Raw genomic sequence first — 17,275 nt, 5'->3', positions numbered from 1 at the left:
TTGGTTGACTGGAGTTTTGCCTTTAGGAGACCTCCAGTCATAAGCACTAGGGTGAAAAGTCTCAGCATCACTCCAACATCTGCCAGAAGCTCTTGGACTTTGCCATTGAATATGACCTAAAAGCCATGTCATACTCAAGGGAGCTTAGGAAATGAGCTGCCTCCCAAGTTTGTGTCTCCTTGTGTCCTAATTATGTCAAGCTGCATCATTTTTCTAGAGACACAGTTTCAAGGAAGAAAAAACTTCCAGGTTTTCTTCCACGTGCCTCAGGTATGAGAAATACTGTATCCCAGAAATTAATGGCAACATTTCTAGCAAAGGAAAGAAAATAGTACAAAGGGTGGCTAAAATCTGAGCTATGCCTGAAAAGCACTCTGATGGGGAGAGAGGGATGGATGGAGGCAGGCAGGCAGACAGAGAATCCAGTAAGTGGGAACTGTTAGAAATACCATAAAGAGGATTAGAGAGATGGCTCTTCTAGAGGTTTTGAGTTCAGTTCCCAGCAACCACATGGTTGGCTCACAACCATCATCTGTAATGGGATCCGATGCCTTCTTCTGGTGTGTCTAAAGACAGCTGTGGCGTCCTCATATACAATAAATAAATAAATAAATAAATAAATAAACAAACAAACAAAACAATTGCTTACTTAAAAAATACCAGAAAGAAATGCTTCCTTGTCTTTTAGTGTATGGTTCCATAATTGTACTGATTCATGGTTTATATTCTGCTGATCACTATCTGGCATCATATGAAGAGGTGCAAAGATGACTCTGCTTCCCTAACCTCTGGGTGCATGAAGTTCAAAATTTTAGGCTGAAATGGAGGAAGGAGGGAGGAGGGAGGAAGGAGGAGGGAAGAAGGAGGAGGGAGGAACAAGGAAGTGCAAGGGCAGGCAACAGAGGGGCTGGAGGTGGAGGCATGGTGAGGAGGTGGGGCTGAGTCTGTTCGGCTGGAGACTGCTCCTGGGCACTAGCATCTGCATCAAGGCAAGTCCATCAATTTAGTGCCCACGTGTCAGTGAGTGGCCAAAGTGGAAGATGCCGATTGTCACAATTTGGGTTTCGTTTACATTCCTTTTCATCCACATGACTAGAAATATAGCAAAACAATAGTCATGTTTTTAAGTGAATAAAATATTCTATATGTCTTGTGGTCCTTTTGTGCGGTGCTAACATCATTTTATCGTCAAAGATGATACATTTGAAGGAAAACCTGTCCAAGATCACCAGAGTGCATACCACATATACTTTGCCACATGTACTGACCTGTCCCCATCCCTCAGAGCCTTCATCTGCTTCCCAATGATACATGCAAACAGAGGACCAGTGCGGGCCCCCGGCAAGAACGTTTCAGCCAGGCCTCCCAACCAGACATCAATGTTGTCGGCGTGCTTGTATAAGTCCATTATCTTGTTGACCATGGTTCTGTTGGTAATGGCCTTGTTCAGCTCAGCTGGTGTCTCCAGGCGTGACAAGCCACAGAACTCTCTCCATTCATTGTAGCCTGAACAAGAAAGAGCATGGGTCTGACTTTACAGGGACTTAAGCTTCACCCAGTCTACTCATAGGTTCTGCTGACCCCTGGAAGTCAGGGTTACAGAGACACAGCCCAGTCTGCTGTCCCTGCTGCAGAACGACCCTGCTATTTTGGCATGACATTCAGCACTATGGAGTTCAATGTATGGAGACCATGTAGACTTGAAGCTCTTATAAAGAGTGTGTTTTGGGGTGAATTGGAATTAGAAATGGTGCCAAGTCAAAACACTTCAGTGGGCTTGTACTGACTGAGCAGTCTTACCCTACAGAACTCTGGTGGCAGGTCACACTGTTTCCAGAGCTGTGGATGCTAAAGAAGGACCCTGGGAGCTCATGGAGAACAAGAGCACAATAGGATTCTCTCTCTCTCTCTCTCTCTCTCTCTCTCTCTCTCTCTCTCTCTCTCTCACACACACACACACACAGACATTTCTACACATACATTCATAAACATAGTCACACTCTCGTAGACAAACTTACAGACATTTTTATACACACACACACACAGACTCTCACATACACATTCACCCAAGACACTTTCATACACATACATATTCATAAAAACATACTCTTTTACCCAGATCCACTCACAGACACACCCTTTCTCTTACACAGGCAGATAGACACACACTCTCTTACACACACTTACATAAGACACACACTATCTCATACCCTCACTCACACACACATACACATACTCTATTGTACATACACATATTCGCTATCTTATACACTCACAAACTCACATTCTCTTACACAGATACACTTATATACACTCACAGACACACTCTTACACACACACACACACACACACACACACACACACAGGATACACATACGTACGTGCCTATCTTTCCTTGTGTGACTGTCTCTAATACTGCAGAGTCTCTACCCGTTTGAGGATGATTTCATCATTGCTGGAAAAGCCCATCCCTGACCTCATGGTCCCAGCATCTCTCAGTCCTCATTGACTCTCCATGTAGTGCTCTGACTTTGCTGGGCTGCTCTCTTCACTGGCTACATGGCATGATCTTACAGCACCCTCCTTACAGGCTGCCTCTGGCCTCATCCTCCTCATCAGGACTTCTAGAAGTCTCTCTTCCTCCTGAGAGTGATGGGAAATGCCAGCCACAGTCTGCCTTGGGACTCTGCCCTGAGGCACTCAGTGGGCAGCACAGTTCCTTGTCATTCTCTTTGCCTGTCCGTCCTGCCAATAGCATTCCATCTGTCAGAGTCTGCCTTGTGTTATTTCCACTGCCTTCTGCACCTAGACCCTCAGCACACATTGTATAAACACACATAGAGAAATGTATTGAGGACCAGGCCAGCTCTTCACAGGGCTGACGAGGTATTAATGGGATGAAAACTTTGGGGACTCATGGTGAACCCCATGTGTGAATAAGGTATGAAATGATCATGCATCTCTGGATAGTCTGAGAAGGGATGCTGGAGTAACAAGAGCCTTGCTGAGACATTGGGTGGGGTGTGGGGGCATCTAACTGCAGGGAAATACACAGAGGTAACAGGTTACAGCAAGCAAAAGCCAAAGTGAGGAAGAATCACCAGTGAGATTTAAAATCTGTGGTTTGTGAGCGCTGCCATCTGATGGTATTGGTGGGGAGCTCGAGGATGGCAGTTCCCTCTATTCTGATCCAGGAGAAGTTGAGGTCTGTTTAATGAAGCTGTGTGTTTGATGTGTGTGTTTGTGTGCCTGTGTGTGTGTGTGTGCATGAATGTGTGCCTGTGTGTGTGTATGACTGTGTGCTTGTGTGTGTGAGTGCACACCTGTGTGTGCATGAGTATGTGCCTCTGTGTGTGTGTGTGTATGAGTGTGTGCCTCTGTGTGTGTGTCTGCATTGATATTTGACACAGCCAAACATCATATCACCTTTTTAGAGTAATGGCTCTGGAGTCTCCTTGTCAACAAGACTGCTCTGTCTCCATTCAGTGTCTGCTGTACAAAGCTGGACCTGGTAAGTGGTAGCACATTGGGAAGTCCTCTCTTTGATCTCTAATTCCAGTTGGGTCACCTCAATCATGCCTCTCAGGAGTCATCAAACAAGATGACAGCTTTCTCTTTTCCTGTCTCCCGAGTCCTGACAATTCCCATAGCATTTTGACTCCATTACAGACTGCTTTAGGCCAGACCCTCACAGATCCTGTAATCTCATGGCAAGCAAAATAAAATCAGTGAATTTGATTTATATGAAAACATATATTCCCACTGCTTACTGCAGAGGTTGGGGAAATATAGGAGTTACTTCATTAAATATCCACTTGAAGCATCATTTACTTTCAGGATAATTGAAACTCAACGAGTAGATGAATTACACTTGAATATTGGGAGAGAGATTTCTCAGGGGCTGTAAGCAGCAGAAATATGTATGCTTCAACAGTTAGGAGAAACCAATGCACCTGGAGCTCAGGGCGAAACACATAAGGAATGTGGCCTGCCAACACGGGCAGAAGGGACCCTTTCAATAACCTCCCAGTGTATACATGTCTTCCAGACCCCAGTTGCTACAGTCCCTTTGAAGGCTGCAGTGAGGGAAAAGTGACTCAGAAGGATGCTACCAACTGCATTGCACTGTGCAGTCAGAGCTTCTGAATGGCAGCCTAGGTCAGAGCACCTGTAAGTAGGGCCTTTTCTCATGCACATCCATAGGTCAGAGGACATTGGCCACTGGCCCTGTGAGTGGGCCTCTGGGTTAGGCCTGGCATCAATGTGGTAGTTCTTGGAGAACCCTGGTGCTCCACAGACTTCTCTGGAGCTGACTCCATCAGGGTCCTGGGATAGACTCTGTGGTTCTGTAGTTAGATGTCCTTTGTAGACTTGTCCCCAGAGAATACAAGGAGACACATTAGAAAAGACATCTCAAACACATATCACAGATAGAGACACAAACCCTTATGTGGAGTTTGAGGGTAGTCAGTTTACACATAACTATGTAGTTAGTTACAGGCTTGGTAGGTACATACCTATAATTCCAGTTACTTGGGAGGCTGGAGTAGAAGGATCATGAGTTTGAAGCTACTCTGAGCTATATAGCAAAACCTTGTCTAAAAGTACAAACACTAACCAAACAATCAACAAACAAAATCTACAAATCTATTCCTTTGAAGCTGACAGCGCACGAGACATCTCACTGACCCAGATCATCCTTCCTTCAGCACACACTGAGATCCACCATCTAAAGGCCTGACAAACCTGGTAAGCCATGGTCCCGGCCCCTCTGCAAGTTTAATGATGCCAGATCCAAGGTGCCCACGTTAGACAACACAAAGAGCTTCTCAGTCAGCTCCTCATTCATCAGCTGTTCCTGTACTTGCAGTTTGGCTGGTCTTGCCAGGAGGCCTCTCACTATTGGATCCAAACCACCTGAAAGACATCACGCTCAAGTCAGAGAGGTCCCTAGGTCCCTGCTGAGGTCTGGAGACACAGGATAAACCATTAACAAATTACCTTACACAATCCCAAGATTTCCAGGTTCCTTAGGACACTGCCTTTAATAGCAACCATGGGCCAAGGATGGTTTAGCACCTCAGAGACTAGATATAAGCAGGGTCACATCACCCAGATTTATCATTATCTATTTCCCAGCAGCAGAATGTTTAGAGCCAAAGGAAATATGCACTGGCCTCCACTGCCTGGAGCAGTAAGATGTGGCCTGGTCTGGTAAAATCTCAGTTTCTCAAGAACCTTGCTCCATAACCCACTGAATTCTGGGCCATCCTCACAGAAGGCCTCAAAGAAAGCAAAGCAGTATCATTTCTCAGGTCTTGTCCTTCTTAGCTGCATGAATCCACAATTACGTGCAATAGCATCTACTGAGAGGCCTTGGGTTGCCTCCCCCTCCCCGCCCCATCTCACACAATGGCAAATGTATGATACATTTTGAACTGGGTAGCGTGACTTGGGATGACCCCAAACCTCTCTCCTCATGCTCTGCATGAAAGCAGTGTGATCACCAGTGGTAGGGGAAACAATGTCAGCTGCTGCCATCTCTTCCCTCCAACCTGCCCCTGCCTCTACTTTTGAGACAGGTTAGAAATCATCAGAGGGACAGGAAGAACATGGAGGGTGTGGGAGGATGAGGAATTCGAAAACTGTGGGGAAGCCTGCAAACTGTCCTCCAGAGCAGAACCAGAGAGTAGCGGGGTTTTGTTGTCGTTATTGTTGTTTGCCTGTTTTTTTGTTTTGTTTTTGTTTTGTTTTGTTTTTATTTTCAAATTCCAGCACCCCACAGCTCACAGTGCTGGTCTCACCAGAGAACAGGCATAGTGCTTAATGATTAAGGAATGACAGCTCTGTCTATGAGGCACGGCCTCCAGGACCCTTTTACTTCTCTGTCTACAAACACAAGGAGTGTTCTCTACCTGGATAATCTATCCTGAGCTCTGAAGAGCTCCAGATGTGCATCGAGGCATTTCTCACAAACATGTCACCCTTTAAAAAATGCTTTGAACACTGGACTGGGAGTGGGGGGGCGGGGTGGGCATATGGCTCAGTAAAGTGTGATATGATGCACCACAAGCACAAGAACCCAAATTTGTTCCTTAGAACGCAGGAGAATAATTGTAGGGTGTGATGGTTGTGCGGTTGTAATTCTGGCATTGGGGCGGCAAAGACAGGGATTCCTGTGGCTTGTCGTTTGGCCAGTTAGCTGGCCATTGGTGGACTTCAGGTCAATTCAAGACCCTTTCTCAAAGGAAGTGAACTGCTTTCCTAAGGATGACATCTGAGATTTCAGCCTCTAGTTGTATACACATGTACCTAAACACACACACACACACACACACACACACACACACACACACACCTGTATGGGCAAGAGGCCTTGAATACACTTATTCCCTCTAAATACTGATAAATTAGATAGCATTAGCTTGGAAGGTGAAGGCTCCTGTGGGTTCCCCTGGCTTGTGCTTAGCTGTAGGATTAAGTCAGGAGGACGGGCATACCTTCCTGGATAAGCCTCCATGGTCTGAAGAAGACGTCGTGCAGCTGCAAGCTGGGGAGATCTGTGTGCTCCTGGAAGTCAGTGTTTAGTCGTCTCACCAGTGGATGGACTGTGGCGTGGCCAAAGCGGAAGGCAGCAGTGGAGAAGATGTTGGACACGGTAGGGTTCACGGTGGGATTGTAGCCTTCATAGGGTCCCACATATTGCCTGAAGGCATCGGGACCCAGGATCTTGGGGATATAATCCCTCATGGTGATGATCTATAGAGAGGGAGAGAGAGATGTTCTCTGAGCAGGGACAGTGTTCAACACAGCCCAGGGATACCTGTAGGTCAACCGAAGGTTAAAGATTAAGCAATAGGGAGGAGGAATTCTGCCTGGGCATCCTTAGGATAGAGCATCATAGGATTCATGAGGCTCCCCAAAAAGAACATAGCTCACAGCCCATGAAGAAAGAGTACAACCCACAGGAAGGTGTGTGTGTGTGTGTGTGAGAGAGAGAGAGAGAGAGAGAGAGAGAGAGAGAGAGAGAGAGAGAGAGAGAGAGAGAGAAAGGTGGGGGAGACAAGAGGAGGAAAAGGGGGAAGAGGAGGAGGAAGAGGAGGAAGAGGAGGAAGAGGAGGAGGATGCATAAATCTAGAGAGCATCTTTCCTGTTCATTGAGGTTATTAGCACTTTCCTATTGAGAATAGGCCACTCGATGATTAATGTTCAGGCTGGCTAAGTTCTTCAATATGCAGAATTAAACCCTCTATCTACAACTACTGAGCTCATGGAAGGACATACCCAGTGACTGTCACATCAAATACTGTAGAACTTTACTAAGGAGAAACATGGAACGAGGGCCCTCATCCAGCACAGCATTTTTGTACATGTGAACGGCCAGTGGTGGGTCTGTGTGCAGCAGCCCCTTGGGCCTTCTTTGGATGATGTGCCAACCCTCACTTAGACAATATGATCCCTAAAGGAGGCAGCGGGGACAGATACTTCTGGGATGATCCCTGAGACTCACACCTCTGGAGGAACTCAGTGCATGTTCACGAGGCACCTACCCTTGCCAGCACATTCCAGCTGCCAGGAAAGAAGAACGGAGCAGCCTTCCTGGATCCCTGTCCCCATGGCTTATGATCAGAGCAGGGGAAACACCAAACAAACTTAAACTCACCATTGGCCAGGTCTGGAAGTCATGACCAGGGAGAGACTCACCCCAGATTCATCTCACAAGACAAGGGGAAGATAGCCAGCTTTGGGGATGGGGGCTCCGGTTTCCAGGGACTGACACCCCACTCTGCACAAAGAAGTCAATGTCTGACCAGATCTCTGAAAATGGCAGGGCTTCGAGGCTCTGATCATGTTAGAAAGCTACCATGCAAAACTGTTTTGGTTTTGCCCTCCTCGTAGATACCAATATGAGGTTCTGCTAAGGGTACCCAAGGTGATTAAAAGAACAAAAAGTATCTGTCTGTATATGCCTGCCAATCAAAATTAGAGCTGCTCAGTGAAGCACTTTGCACTCAGAGTTTATGATGAGCCTCAGTTTCGAAGTTTCATATGCCTCATTTCTACCTTCTTATCTAACCCAGCACAGAATAGGCACACACAGTCATAGGAATATAAATGGGTGCACACACATACAATCACTACGGAAACATACACATAGGACAGACACACAGAGCCATTTAAACACACTTGACAAATGGAAGCAGACCCATGAAGCACACAAGTACTGAGCTCATATACAGTATATACCGTGCATAGGACCCCTTAACCAGAGCTGACAGACACCCAGTGTGCACCGTATGGGGCCCTGTAGTGTTTGACTCCTGTGTGGTTGGTGAAGACGGTCCAACCCTGAGTGCTGCCTGTCTTCGTGTCCTCTGTCTTCTTATTCTCCTCACTCCCAGCAACACAAAGACTAATGCCTGGTCCTCAGGTGCCCGAGCCCACAGTAGGTCAGTGACTCCAGGATGCCCCCTGCAACAATGTAACAGGAGGACCTGGCTCACTTCTTATTTTGCTAGGCAAGATCCACCGGGTCTTCTGTGAGGACACAGGCATGATGCCAAGTGCCCCAGCACAGAGCCTGTTCTAACCTGATGTGGGAAGAAGGTTAGTATAAAGTGAATCAATCCTCCGTCACAACCCAGGGAGACTGTGAAGTCAGTACTGCCTTGATTTTTAGTATGATTTTTCTCTTGCACAATGGATCAAAAACCAATAGGAATCTCCATTTAGATCCTTTGATTTTTAAAAAGAATTAAAATGCAAAGATCTGAAAACTAACTTTTGTTTAACGTGACAGAATGATTAGGAACTTCATTATTACCAAAACCACAAATAAGGCAGAATCCAGCTACATACCTACCTCACAGGGCTGCTACTAAGAGCAGTGGAGCTATAATCTATTTGACTCTGTGAGTTCCAAGTACCAGGCGGCACCCACTGACGGGACTGCTACAGCAGGGTATGGTTGTGAGTGCAAGAGGTCTGTGTCTTATGATCACTATAGATGACCCAGTGCTTGGATAACAAAGCCACAAGAAGTCTCCTACTAGTAAGAATGGTTTGCTCACATAAACTTGTGCTTTGGAAGTACCCACTTGAATATCCCAAGGTGATCCTGCCAGAAACTAAAAAAAGCCCATGTTGCTCCTAATGGAAGCTACTGGTGAGCCTGTGGTGACCCTATCTAACACATCCCTGGGGTGTGCTCACATTGGCCTTTCGGACACATCTTAGGAGCATCTACTTTTTCCTGTCTATACTGCCCATGCACAGAGGCACATACCTGGTGCAGTGCCCCAACCACCTTGCGTGCCTCCTGGTAGGCAGTGTTGGCGCTCCAGTGCGTGTTGATGGCCTTGAAGGTCGCAGCCAGGCGGTTGTGCTCGCGGAGCCACAAAGTGTGCACGGCTGCCAGGGCAGGGACCTCGCTGGCGCGACCATCGCCAGCCAGGAAGCAGGGCGTGCGGTTGGCGCGTGGGGCACCAGGCTCGGGAGCGCAGGCGGCTGATGCTGATGTAAAGGGCAGATAGGCACGCCCTTTGTCTAGGTGGAGAGTGTTGACACGCAGCAGCCCTTCAGAGCTGCTCCAGTTGCGCAGCTGCTTCTCAACGCCAGGGGAGCTTCCATACACAGTGGAAGCATCAAGGAAGGAGGTCAAACCATTCATCTGCTGCCTCGGATTGGCTGCAGACAGGTTGCCAAAGGGCGCTCTGTGGTCCCCAGTGCCACAGGCGGCTGAGGAGCGGTAGAAAGGTAGACATGCAGTGGTCCCTGAGGAGTTTGAGGGAAGCTGTGGCAAAGGGGAGACTAGATGTTACTTCCAGCTCTTGGGTCCTTTTAGAATCTTAAATCGTAAAATAAATTTGTGTTCGATTAGGTGATGGGCAAGGGGTAATACTTATTGCTGAATGACAATCCCTGGTTCAGAGCATGTACACAGCATGGTCTGGGAGTTATGGGATAAGTCCCACACATAAAATGGTATTGTAAACAGGAGTCCATTCAATGTCCAAGGAGTATATATACGAAGCTCTTGGGGACAGGGCATGGGAAGGAGACTTCGCATTTTATTTCAAGCTTTTCTGTTTAATGTTTTAAAAGTCATATGCCATTTCATAATCAATGAAGTGTTGAGGGCCCTTACCTGTATGGGGAAGCAGGGATTTTGGTTCTCACAAGTCATTTGGCAATCGACACCTCCCCAGAAGGCTGCCGTGCTGGTGCTCTGTGGTGTGAGAGCAATATCATGATCGATGTACTGTCCCCACACTGGCAGAAAATCAGAGTACTGGTCATCTTCAGTTACAGCCTCATTTGAAACTTGAATGACGTGTCTTGTCACCTCCCGCACCTGGGTAAAGAGACTAGCTTGCAGTGGTGAAGTTAGACTGCACCGTGGCCAATAATGGAGACCTTGGGGTCTTAAATTCATGGTGAGGCTCTTGTTCACAGCTCTGGAGAGCCCTGGAAAGACCTGTTGCTGTGGCTATAATTGGAAGAGCTGAACTGGAAGACAGACCCATTTGGGCTTGGACACAAAGATTATTCTCGGTTTCCAAGTATATTCAGTCTGGACACATGGGTCTTTAATTTTCGAGAGCCTTCTTGACCGTTGTTAGAGAGTTGTGACTTGGGGTGGAAGACATGGATAGACTCTACCTTGTAGATTTTGTTGGAGGAGCCACAGAGTAGGCCATGAGTAGCCTTTAGAAGTTAGGAAAGACAAGGCTTAAGAGATAGTCGGTAGTGGGGTGGTGGTGGCGCACGCCTGTAATCCCATCACTTGGGAGGCAGAGACAGGCGGATTTCTGAGTTCGAGGCCAGCCTGGTCTACAGAGTGAGTTCCAGAACAGCCGGGGCTACACAGAGAAACCCTGTCTCGAAAAAACCAAATCCACCCCCCCCCCCCAAAAAAAGAGATATTCGGTAGTAAAAGTATCTGTCGTGTGTTGCATGTGTAAAACATTGGGCTTGAAGCTCAGCACCCCAACCACAAACAAATGTGGGAAAGTCAAGGAGTGGGATCCCCCCCAAGAACCCCCAAAAGGACACAGTCCTGCAATACCTTGACTTTAGACACTTTAGACTTTTGGCCTACAGAACTGAAGATTTAAAATCTGTATTAGTATACCCACTAAAATTGTATTAATGTTAGAATAAAGTCAAGAAAGGAAAAAACGAGAATAAAATCAAGAAATGAAAAAAAGAATAAAATCAAGAAATGAAAAAAAATAAAATTAAGAATTGAAAAGGCTACATGTATGGGAGGCAGAGGCAGGCAGATTTCTGAGTTCCAGGACAGCCTGGTCTACAGAGTGAGTTCCAGGACAGCCAGAACTACACAGAGAAACCCTGTCTCAAAAAACAAAACAAAATAAAACAAAGCAAAACAAAACAAAACAATAAAGAAAAGGCTACATGTAAACATACTTAAGTGCTGATTCTTGTAAATGATAATATATAAACAAATACAAATTTGTACAATCTCAGTATCAGTATGGAGCTCAGAAGGACTGAGGATTTGAACTGGTCCAGTGTTAAACATACACTAGGAAGAGGAACATCTGGTGGGAAGTTAAGGGTAGACATGAGTGCTATGCTTCCTCAGTGTTCCTTGGTATCCAGCTCCACCTGCTGGTCTTTACCAACTACCAGAAACACTTGGTTCTCTCACTAAAAAGATGCCTGAAACACTGCCTATGTACAGGGGTGACTCTCTGTTGGAGAGCTTTATGATGGCAAAGGTGTCAGCTCCTCACTTCGGGTACTGGCTTTAAGTACCTGCTATTCTGAGCTGAGTACCTGCTATCTATCATACCTTTTGAAAATTCTGTTGTGGGATGTGGCATAGAAACAAAAGTTGAGTTATCCACTGATTGTGAAGAGTCAAACTGGGGCCAAAATGGATCATATTTTGATGATCAATGAACCCAATGGCAAATGTTGGACCAAAGGACAAGAAGAGAATGAATGCACCCCCATCTGCCTCTGATAGAGAAACAGTAGCACATGAGTGCTACTGCACATGAGTGAGTTCATTAATGAATACATGCCATTGCTGAACCTTGTCTTCCACCTGATGAATAGAAGAATTTATTTAAGAATATTAAAGTGCTTAGAAAGAGGCGAGGTGTAAAATTAGATGAGAGTGACTTTAAATCTCAGTTGTTCTCCTCACCGGCTGAGTGCGGCTAACCATCAGAACCTCATCCATAGGTGTTACATCTCAGGACTCCAAATCTTTAGGGAGTTTGGGAAACAAGGGGATGTTTGCATAATTCCAAGTCACCCATTACCCACCCAAGGCTATGGGGAGTATGTTAGCATTATGGGAAACCTGTTCTTGTCCCGTTGAAGTAGGTTCTAAATGAGTACCAACCGGGGGCAGCGGGAAGCCGTGGTATAAGAAATTAGGGTTCCAGCCTCTGGGCTGACTGAAGCCATCTTCATAGACAGGAGGCAGCCATCTTGCTAGAGCTGTGTTGGAGGCTCCCCATCTGGGGTGATCTCTGTGGAAACAAATGAAGGGATGTGTTTTGAGATGGAAGAGAATAAATAAATGTTGAGGCCTCAATACAGTATAACTCATTCTAGATGATCCACTCTGGTGGCATCTCTAAGTCTCTAGGTAGGCCATAGCAGCTGGTTGTCTTCCTGCTAGATTTCTCTGGGGTATGTGGAGGGAACTGACTTCTAGGCCCTTAGTCTGTAATCTTCCTGGGGGCGAATCTCACCTCCAGGAGCTCTGCCTGCTGATAACTGCCTCACTTTGCTCTGTTCAGGAGACTCCCCAAGCCTTCTCTCCAAAGGAGGGCACTCCTCCTTCTAGAATATATACTATGGGGGTCCTAGTCAGAGGACAGATATTTGGGGCATTCGAAGGGACTATTTGAAATACTGCAATATTTAAACACCTTTAATCAAGACACATCCAGGTCCCTTGTGCTCATCGCAATGACAATATTTCTACTAGAAATGAGCTGCCTAGGAAAATATCAGAAGTGAAAGGACTATGGAGGGGATACATATTAATATGTGCATTTGAATTAAAAATAAAATTAGACCTTTTTCTGAGTTAATTGCTTTGAATTAAGAATGAACACTTTCACCAAGACAAAAGGGGAATGTTTTCTACACTCAAACTGATCTGTGATTTTATTCTTTGGTCAAAGTATAACTAGGCAAAAATATATTTAAGGTCCATGTTAAGGTAAAAATGAGTTGTTCAGTCTTTACTAATTTCCCAAGCTGCTTCTGAGTATGTCAGACACAGTGCATCTAAGCCAAATGGGGAAAAGGGTATAACTAAATACGATTTGACATCTTTTCTCTAGAAGCTGAGAAATTGAAATATTAATGATTGGCAACTAACCCCAATGAAAAGCAGATGCATTCCAAGTCTTGTTTAAGTAGAACAACCACCTGGATTGTGTTGTTTGATGATAGACTAGTGTGTGTTTTGAAATGGTCTTATGTAGCCCAGACTGGCTTTGAATTGACTATGGGAGACCTTGAATTTCTCATCCTCCTGCCTCTACCTCTCCAGCAGTAGGATTACAAGAATGTCTTAACCATGTCCATGTACAATATATGTGGCACTGACACTTGAAGCTAGGGCTTTGCGCATGCTAGGCAAGGACTCTACAAATCAAGCTGCTTCCTTGGCCCCAGCTAGTAATTTTAATGAAATCCCGTTTCTGTGTTCATTTTCTGGTATATCTTAGAAAGAATTTTGAAACCCAGATTCAATTTTTGTAATAAACTTCTGTTGGTGACTAAAAGTTCACCTTTACAAGGGTCTCCAGATCCCTTTACTTTAGAGTGGGAAGGTGGCCACTGCCTGTCCACCTCTTTCCCCTAACAGGGAACTGTGCTCAGTGACTTAAACCTGGAAGTTGGAGGGACAGATCAGAAAGGTGCAGAAGGACAGAGCAGAGTTTAAGAGTTAAAGGTGGATGAGTGACTGCTGTTCTTGGCTTGAGAGGTCACAAAGAGAGAAATTTGGCATAGAAATGCCTGAGATGTTGACTTTGAAAATTGTTATCTGCATTCCTTCCAGGGAAGTCGGTAGGCTGACTCCAGAGCTTTACCTCTTCTTTTGCTCTTCCAGAGCCAATGCCCAGGTCTCTCATCTCCAACTTATAGCGGAACTGAAGGCCTGCTGCAGTCTCCCTTTCCTCTCTGACCTCAACCTCAACAGATCAGGACCATCTTCTCCTCCAACCTCCCTTTCCCCAACTCATCCCAGCCTCCAGCCCTCTAATGACAGCATCTGAGCAGGAGAGGGAAACAGGTAAGGCAACTGAAGACATTCTCCACCCTCTCCTTCCCTTGAAACTCAAGCCCCCATCTCAGAACTCTGAAACAGAACACCTGCTGCAGCCTTCCCTGCCCCTGCTCACATCCCCTGTGGACCCCACAGAACTTTCCTTGTCAGTCTCACTCTCACCACCCATTGCTTTATCTCAATCCCCAACTCCAGCAGGCTCTCCCTGCTAAACCACAGATCACTCCTGCCAGGAAAACAGGTAGGCTGACTGCAGATTCATTCTGTCTTCTCAATGGAGGCTCTAAAAGCCAGAAGGGCCTGGAGAGATATGCTATCGATTCTAAAAGACCACACATGCCAGCCCAGACTAATGTACTTAACAAAACTTTCAATTACCAGAGGTGGAAAAAATAAAGCATTTCATGTTAAAACCAAATTTAAGCAGGATTTATCTATAAATCCAGCCCTTACACATTGTGCCAGGAGTTTTGAAAACTCCCACATAGAAAGGTTACTTATGACTTAATGAACCAGAGTCCACTATTTTGGGCAGTCTGGCAAGCTACCAATTTGGCATTTTGCTCCAGAAATCCCTGTCTCCACACTCTGAGCTTTGGGGTTATAGATGGGCTCCCGCATTCACCTGACATCTACATGGATTCTGGGGATCCAGTTGATAACTTTTGTGGCAAGCAGTTTACCAGCTGAGCCATCTCCCTAGCTCAGATTAGTGATTTTTAAGATTTTTAAGATCTTTTGGAGTATTTCAATATTGTTTTTTCCTTGTCCTCACTCTTTCGGATAGACTTTGTAACACTGTCTGAGAGGCTCTGTAGATGAAAGGGGGAACAGTTATGCACTACACAGAACTGCTTGAAATGACCCTGGAGGGGAAAGGTTTCATTGTTTACATGCCTGCTGCTCCACCTGGGAACATTCCAGAAGGACTACTTAGTAACACGCCAATGCTCCAAGGAGGCTCGATGACTTTTGTATGTCTGGAGAGACAGTAAGTGGAAAACAATTCCACTATTAATATTCTTCGTTGACATCTAGCCCACCAGTTGGCTTAATTTGGAGTAGTGCTTTTAATTAGCAACAGGAAGGCAGCCAGCCTTTTGCACAGATTTGTTACAGTCAGCTGTTCCTTGCTGCAGCTCCATAAAGTACAGCTCTCACAGAGGCCTTATTTCACCCAGGCAAGCTAATATGTTTACCCAACCTTGCCTTGAGTTCTTTCTTTTCTTACCTGTTGGGTTTTATATTTCAAAAAATGAACTAGGTCTTAGGTGCTGAAGAACATCGCTGTGAATACACAGTGTATCGCTGAACCTGTACAGTTAGGGTCGGCTGCTTAACAAGACCCCAGATAGACATTATTGAATGTCTCTCGTTGACTCTGGACCATATTGAATGCCCATGAGCATGTGCTGAAAGAGCCTTCATCCTTAGTGGAACTGTTCTATCACACTGCATTTGTCTTTAGCTCTTTCTTTATTAGGCTCGGATTAATGGCGGCCATTCGAACATGCTGGCGGCAGTGTGAACAGAAACAGTTCAAAAAGTGCTTTTCTGGGGAGTGGTGCCTGTTCTTCCATCAGAGCTCCAATGACCTGGACTTAGGCACAGGCACCAGGTATTGTAGTCACCTCAGTGTTCCACATTCTAACAAGGAAGATGCTCTTCTATCTCCAGCTCAACAGGGAAGCTGCTGTGCTGGGGCACACCATTGGTTGTTTTTCTGGTCATTTACCTAGCCACAACACATAGGAGAAAGCAACACAATAGCCCTGGGTCATATATAAGATTAGCTTTTTTTTTTTTCTCACTTCTATAGACAAGCTGCTTTCTCAGCAGTAAGGCAAAATTCCATGGAATGAGGAAAGTGGCTGCTTTGGGTAAGGCAGGCACACATAGAATAGCTCAGTACACCTCAGTAGTCATGTAGTCCCAGAGTGATTCAAGGAGTTCACTACACTTCCAAAAGCTGGCCTGGAAGCTTGATTCTTGATTTGGGGGGAACTTTTACAAGAGCTGCTTCACTGGAGATAGTTAACCCATTCTAGAGGTGGGTTTGTCATTGCTGTGGGCAGCGAAGAACGTTGGGATCTCTCAGATGGGAATGTGCTTTTCCATATCTACTACAAATGTGACCTTCTTCAAGAGTTTTAAATATATTTCTCTTCTGGAGCCACTGGTACCCATGTCTGAGAGTTCTACAGGACACCAGCAACAACTTCTCCTTTTCCTTTAAGGTTGATGTTTTTGTTTGGGGTACATTGGTCTCCCCCATAATCCAGAGGATTTGTTTTGATTTCTAATATCTAGTTTCCACCTTGTTAAGTGATATCTTCCATTTTGAATTTTGAAGTATGATTTAGACTCTGCATGGGCTCATGTTTGTAACACCTATTGTTTGAAACAGTTAAACTATGAATGCATAGACTTCCTCCAAGGGAGATGAGTGCATTAATTTCTCCCAGGAAAGCTTCAGAAAGTATCACAATTTCATGAATTATGTTAAAAACCAAATGATAAAAAAGTAGGGATTAAAGGTGCCTGTGAATATGTGCCCAGCAGACGTGCATCTAGGGAAAGGACTTACTGTGCATGGAGATTCCCGGAAATCATCAGACCTCCCCAGAGCATCAGACCTGTTGCTAGCTAGTCCTTCTGGAATGCTCTTAATTGAAACTGTTAGTTATCAGGACTTATATTATTTCACAATGTGTTTGGAAACCAAACGCAAAGTTTCATTTAACTATCAGGGAATGACTATAGATGTTTCTGTAACAAATTACATTCTATGTGCAGATGGAGTTGGGAGTTCTTCTGGAAGCAAAAACATAACAATTAAATTTTTGTTTCAGAGTATTTCATTTCCCCTAGGAATTATTTCTATGTATTTAGACCCAATTAAACAGAAATGTCCCTCAGGAAGAGGAGTGAGTACAAATTAGCCTGAGGGAAGCTGGCATGCTGGTCCTTAGTAGGGTTCGTCCT

The 17,275-nt window shown here is 45.4% G+C and overlaps 1 protein-coding gene across 1 annotated transcript in view; it reads right to left on the bottom strand.

Moving 5' to 3' along the window:
* Positions 1-17,275, bottom strand: part of Tpo (thyroid peroxidase) — a 60,735-nt gene that overhangs the window by 15,670 nt on the left and 27,790 nt on the right. Inside the window, exons 5-10 of the mRNA XM_052186738.1 lie at positions 12,383-12,512; positions 10,148-10,354; positions 9,287-9,793; positions 6,501-6,759; positions 4,747-4,917; positions 1,269-1,506 (exon numbers count right to left, since the gene is read on the bottom strand). Coding sequence (XP_052042698.1) covers positions 1,269-1,506; positions 4,747-4,917; positions 6,501-6,759; positions 9,287-9,793; positions 10,148-10,354; positions 12,383-12,512 — 1,512 coding nt within the window. The remainder of the gene's footprint in view (positions 1-1,268; positions 1,507-4,746; positions 4,918-6,500; positions 6,760-9,286; positions 9,794-10,147; positions 10,355-12,382; positions 12,513-17,275) is intronic.

The sequence above is a fragment of the Apodemus sylvaticus genome, chromosome 6 (assembly GCF_947179515.1).
Source record: "Apodemus sylvaticus chromosome 6, mApoSyl1.1, whole genome shotgun sequence".
Classification (NCBI taxonomy): Eukaryota; Metazoa; Chordata; class Mammalia; order Rodentia; family Muridae; genus Apodemus; species Apodemus sylvaticus.
This window is presented reverse-complemented; position numbering and strand designations above follow the sequence as displayed.